Source organism: Tachysurus vachellii, chromosome 6, assembly GCF_030014155.1.
Source record: "Tachysurus vachellii isolate PV-2020 chromosome 6, HZAU_Pvac_v1, whole genome shotgun sequence".
In the NCBI taxonomy this organism is placed as follows: domain Eukaryota; kingdom Metazoa; phylum Chordata; class Actinopteri; order Siluriformes; family Bagridae; genus Tachysurus; species Tachysurus vachellii.
Genome location: NC_083465.1, coordinates 27,123,077 through 27,129,458, shown reverse-complemented (window position 1 = coordinate 27,129,458; position 6,382 = coordinate 27,123,077). Strand labels below are relative to the sequence as shown.

Here is a 6,382-nt window from a genome sequence, read left to right as displayed (position 1 = left end):
ACAGCAGCAGCAGCAGCAGCAGCAGCAGCAGCGAGAGCAACAGTGCCGAGTCGAATGAAAATCAGCCGAAAGCTTCTGACAGCAGCAGCGAGAGCAACAGTGTCGAGAACAGCGCCATGAAAAGCAGCAACAGCTCCAGCAGCGAGAGTCACGAGTCCACCGAGTCTGCTGAGTCGACCAAGAGCAAGCAGAGCAACTCAAATGAGTGCCAGCCAGGAGCCGCCTGTGACAGTGCCAGCGACAGCACCAGCGACGAATACGACCTCCAGAGCGTCGGAGACGACGGCGCCAGCGACCCATTTAACAGCTTCCACGTGCCTGACAGCACTGAGCACGAGGTCGCGTTCAGGAGATGACCGAACACACCCTGACATTCTGATTATTACTCTAGGTAGTGGTAGTGACTCTGTTCTGAAATGTGCAGTGGTGGAAATCCCAAGAGAGAAATATCATCACGATAATTACAGCATTAAAAGGTGCAGGCCTCTTTATTAACACCAAAGATTTATGTTTCTATCTAAAATAGCTTTAATCTGCTATATAAGCTAGGTGTGTTAGAGAATATTTTCTGTGTGCATTAGAAATAAGTACATCTTTTATTATTGAGGCTTTTAATATAGAATACCTCAGTGTTGGAGAATCGGCTTCAGATTAAAACGACGCTAAAAAACATTTAGCACATTTATTCTCATCACTTCAGTTAACTTATTTCTCAAATACACTCCAAACTATACCAAGAAAGTTCTCATTGCATCACCAGCTTTCAGTTTCTCTTTGTCTTTTTGCTTAAAAATATTTGAATGTAACTGTGCAAGTACTCTTTCTTATTTGCTGAACGTATCTATTAATTTTATACAATAAAATAAAATATTTATTGTACTTGAATTTTATTTTACATGCAGACTTATAAAATAAAATATGCCTTAATATATTTATTGTTCTTGGATTTTATTTTACACACACAGCTCTATTATATTAAATTTGATTTTTTTTAAACAGCAAGCCCTATAACATAAAATAAAATATTATTTTATTTATTTATTCATTGTAACTTCAGTTTTACACACATCAACCCCATATGATAAAATGTAAAAAACTAAATAAAAAATAAAATTCATTGTAAAAAAATTAAATTACATTAAATTAAATCAGCATAATAATGTATTTATAATATTTCAATGATTTTTTTTAAACACACATAGCCCTGTAACATATTGAAATTAAATATTAATTGCCCATTTTATTAAATTAGGGTTCTTTGTCTATTTTTTAACCAGGAAAGAATCTGACATTATACAGTACAATGTAAACAGTACAAACATTACTGCAAACAGTCAGCCTCAGGATGAGTCGATTCATTTCACTGATTCATTTTTGTTGATTATCAACGTGTGTTCTATAAAATGCTCATTAAATGAGTTAATTAATTAGCCGTATATAAGCATCTTGTAACTCAGTGAAGCTGATCAGTGGGTCTCCTTATATACAAATTTAAAACAAAGACACAAGCTTCCATTAGATCTGATGTTTTTTCCTGAATATTTTTTAATACTACATTTCTTGTTTAAATGCTCCTGTGAAAAAAACAGGAATCTTTCTTATTTGTTTGTTTGATCATTTTTAACTGTATGTGTTTATCAGACGTCCATCTTATTGAACAGTTCTTGAGTCTTTGTGTCTGTGTGTGTGGTTTATTCACCCGTCATGTGGGTTAGGATGTGGTAAATAGTATGCTTTCTCTCTTCTCTACCACTCAAACCTCAAGAGCTGTGACAGTAAGCATCATTCTGATCCTAAAATAACAGGTTCTTTAATTGTAATCCTTTAAAAAACTCCACAGTTTCAGAATCCGCCTTAAACATTATTTTTCAACAACAAAAAACAAAACAACAGTTATTAACTTGTTAAATTCGGTCCTGGTTGTGAAGCCATGCTCATAAGAAATTGGGTACAAAAAAAAGTGATCTGTATTGTATTTTTAAAGATAATATAATGTTTGTGTACCATAAAGAAGATGATTCTGGGTTTAGATCCGTCATTTCAGATGATTTTATCATGTTCATTTGATCTGGGATGGTTTGCTCTTATACCAGATCCGTCTTTCAGTTAAGTTTTGAATATTAGTTTTACTTCCTGGATTACTAATTTAACATTAATCCACTTGAAATCATAGATGTCTAAATAATCTGGATCCTTAATTATTTAACTCGTGAAATGTTTTCAGCATTATTCCAGAAATATTTTCTATTTTAAGTAGTAAAGTGAGATGGATATGTTTGGCTTAGGCATGTTGACTGCGTATGTTCCAGTATATTTCCCTATATGCTCTATTTTATTATTTTATTATATCTTTTTTACCTTAGTGTTAATTCAAATTGTAGAAGTGTTTGATTTTTTTTTTTGGACTTGTTTTTCATTGTGGCCTAATGGTTAGACCCTAACCCTAAGGTTGTGGGTTCGAGTCACTGAGGTGCCCTTGAGCAAAATTAAGCACTAGTTTTAGTATTTCAGGAAGATGTACACAGGTCTTCACCCATTGTTTGAAGATTGTTTCGGACGTTCTGTTTCAATTCGATTCAAATTCAATTTTATTTGTGTAGCGCTTTTAACAATAGACATTGTCTCAAAGCAGCTTTACAGAACATAAGAAATATTGTATATAAAGTTTATTATACAAAGATTAATATAATACAATACAAAAATTCAAGATTAATATTAGACATATATAAATGAGTTTGTATTTATCCCCACTGAACAGTCCTGAGGTGACTGAGGAGACTGTGAAAATGAAAAACTCCCTTAAACAAAAGAGGAAGAAACCTTAAGAGGAACCAGACTCAAAAGTGAACCTCATCCTCATTTGAGTGACACTGGAGGGTGTGATTATAACCTGTTATAAACACCAGAAAGTGTTATTATGAATAATGTCCTTTCTACACTCAGATACAGTCTGACAATTGTGTATTGATGAGGAGGTTGTTGTCCTCAAAGACCACATGGAGTTAGTATCTTCTCACTGAATGTCTGAAATCACAAAGCAGAATAAGTGGAGCAGAATAAGTACATCTCTGGATGCCTCACAGGGTTGATGTCCCTCTCACTGAAGGTCTGAAAGCTTCATGAAGCAGAACACAACTGGACTGGTACAATCTCGGGATGCCTCAGGATGGGCAGAAAAAGAGAAGCAAGTGGAGAGGAATTAGCGTAGCTGCTGTTCATGATATTAACCAGCACTAGATGATAATGTGCATTTGATTATATCTTCTAGATCACAAGGTTATGGGATGTATTATATGTATTATGTAAACAGCAATTGAATGTGTGTGTGTGTGTGTGTGTGTGTGTGTGTGTGTGTGTGTGTCTTCTATTGTGTTAATTTTATTGTTAAATACATTTTTATGGTAAGTTTATTAAAAAAATTTTATATATATATATATATATATATATACATTTATATTGTTATTTTATTCTCTTTTCTTCTTATTGAATCTATTTGTATAATGCAAGGAGTCAAAAAGCATCACTACATGTTGGACTTGTTTTATTTGTTTTTGTTTGTGAAAAAACATTTGTTTGTTGCTATATTTTAATTGATTTCAGTTTATTTATAAAATTGTATCTGTCTTCAGTGCGTTTTTCTGTTACAGTATTTGTTCTGTTCAGTTTTAGTTCTTTCATTAGTGAAACGACTGAGACAAGGTGCTGCAGTGCATGATGGGAATAAACGAGCTGCTTCTATTCTGTTTTCCACCTGAGACTGAGCTGAAGACTCATTATGTTTATATCCGTCTTGCTGAAACTCGGCCTCAAGAGTTGCAACGCTGCACTGCTCATTATGAAGGTCATCGTTAGCTCAATTAGCATCCTGCCAAGCACACTGAGTGCTCTTCCTCTACACCACTCAGACGGCAGGTAGTAATTTTACCGTCTGGTTCGGCCTGACTGCCGCAAAAGAGAAGGTCAAATGACAGGACATCATGGCGGTAACCAGAGAGGATCCCAGCCGACATCCCTTACATCCGAATTATACTATTTAACTTTGCCTTAAAGAAAGAAAGAATGCTACAAAATACAATTACATACAAAAAAGAAAAAAAATTACCAATTATTTTAATGTTATTTTTCTCTTTTTTGTATGTAATTGTTTTTTGTATCAATCCCTCTACAAAACAGCACAGAAAAATATAACACAACTGTAAAGTACTCAAACCATTTAGACAAAAATTAGGAGCAGGAGGGGTCCAGGAGTGAGGAGTGGTTTGTGGATGGTGGCAGGGGAACATGGGGAACAAAGTGATGGCTTTAATGGCTGCCATTGTAATGGAAATAAAAAACCATGATGAAGTGTCATTCAGGGTGCTGCTTCATCTAAGAAAACCTCGGTCAAACAACCATGACAATCCTCTTTACATGGCTAACAGCCTGGTGCTCACTCCACACACCCCTCACACACACTCTTCACCCCACACACCCCTCACACACTCTTCACCCCACACACCCCTCACACACACTCTTTACTCCACACCCCCTCACACAATCTTTACTCCACACACACCTCACACACACTCTTCACCCCACACACCCCTCACACACTCTTCACCCCACATACCCCTCACACACACTCTTTACTCCACACCCCCTCACACAATCTTTACTCCACACACACCTCACACACACTCTTCACCCCACACACCCCTCACACACACTCTTCATCCCACACACCCCTCACACACACTCTTCACCCCACACACACACTCTTGACCCCATACACCCCTGACACACACTCTTCACCCCACATACACCTCACACACATTTACATTTACAGCATTTAGAGACTCAGCTTTCCGGACCTCTAGGGGAAGTTCCTTCCACCACCTTGGTGCCAGAACAGAGAAGAGTCTTGTAGTATACTTGCCTCTTACCCTGAGAGATGGTGGAACCTGTCGAGCAGTGCTGGTAGATCGGAGGCTGCAGGGTGCAGTGCGAGGAGTGATGAGGGCTTTGAGGTAAGAGGGGGCTGGTCTGTTTTTGGCTTTGTAGGCCAGCATCAGTGTTTTGAATCTGATGCGTGCAGCTACCGGAAGCCAGTGGAGGGATCGCAGCAGCGGGGTGGTATGTGAGAACTTTGGCAGGTTGAAAACAAGCCGGGCAGCTGCACACTCTTCGCCCCACACACTCCTCACACACACTCTAGACCCCATACACCCCTGACACACACTCTTCACCCCACATACCCCTCACACACACTCTAGACCCCATAGACTCCTCACACACACTCTTCGCCCCACACACCCCTCACACACACTTTTCACCTCCTGCGATCTGGTAAAAGGTACTGAAGGATTGAGGCCCTCATAATCAGATTGTGTAACAATTTCAACAACCAGAACTGAACTGAAATGACACACGCACACTCATTTAATATACATCTATGGTTACAGCACCACTCATATAAACACTGCTTATACTGCTTTTTTTTAATTGATCACTAAACAATGCTGCCAAAAACTGCTGCTATTGTAAATGCATATAAAAACTCTTATTGTTTACATCCTCTTATTCACACAATGTTAAATACAGTGTGTACACTGCCCCTTAGACAAAACATGCAAAAACCCACCAAAAATATTCCAACAAAACTTTTCCATGCTTATATTAATGTCATAAGGACCACAGCTGAATGTCTTGTATGATTAACAATGTATGTTTTTTGAGCTGTTCACCAGGATCCTACATGGAGAGAATGAAACACATCCTCTAAAAATCAGAGGTCACTAACTTGCAAACTTTAATAAATAGGTTCAGACAGATCTCCAGGAGCAAGGGGGAAAAGCCCAGGGCCCAGCACAAGTTAAGACAAATCAAAGAAAGAGGTTAAGAGTTTCTGGAACGCATTTCTGTACCCTACCAGAAGGTGGCAGCAAAGCTACTAATCTCGTGCAGCCATTGTTTCCCTGACATCAGAGGGACTTTCTGAAATTTCAACACTGAGTTTCACAAACAGCATAAAGTTAATAGCTAATATTAAAATGCTTTCATGCAGCCATTCGAAAGTTTCCTAATTACACCACATGTAAAATGACTGTTTTATAGGACAATCTTCAGATAGTTGCGTAAGCGCTAGCGTCATTTACAGTCTAGACATTGTGTGTTTCAAGATAATGAAAGGCATTATGGGGCTATTATGTAAAGCCATGGTTCTCAGCTGCAGCTCAGGGAGCTCCCCACACCTCACAGACTTCTTCTTCCCACTCTGAAGATGACACGTTTGATCGTTAACAGAGTGTTTTTAAAAAGGGAAAAATTTTAAAATTGCAAGGCAGAAGCCTGAGAAACTGAATGTTATCTCAGTTCCAGACAAACATGGACTGATATGTAGGTT

At 38.0% G+C, this 6,382-nt stretch overlaps 1 protein-coding gene across 1 annotated transcript in view; it reads left to right on the top strand.

The window, feature by feature from the left end:
- scpp1 (secretory calcium-binding phosphoprotein 1) overlaps nt 1–525 on the top strand; it is a 3,202-nt gene extending 2,677 nt beyond the window's left edge. The window contains exon 9 of the mRNA XM_060873172.1: nt 1–525. This exon is cut by the window's left edge and continues 268 nt beyond it. Within this exon, the coding sequence (XP_060729155.1) occupies nt 1–356 (356 nt within the window). The 3' untranslated portion in view covers nt 357–525.
- The last annotated feature ends 5,857 nt before the right edge of the window (nt 526–6,382 follow it).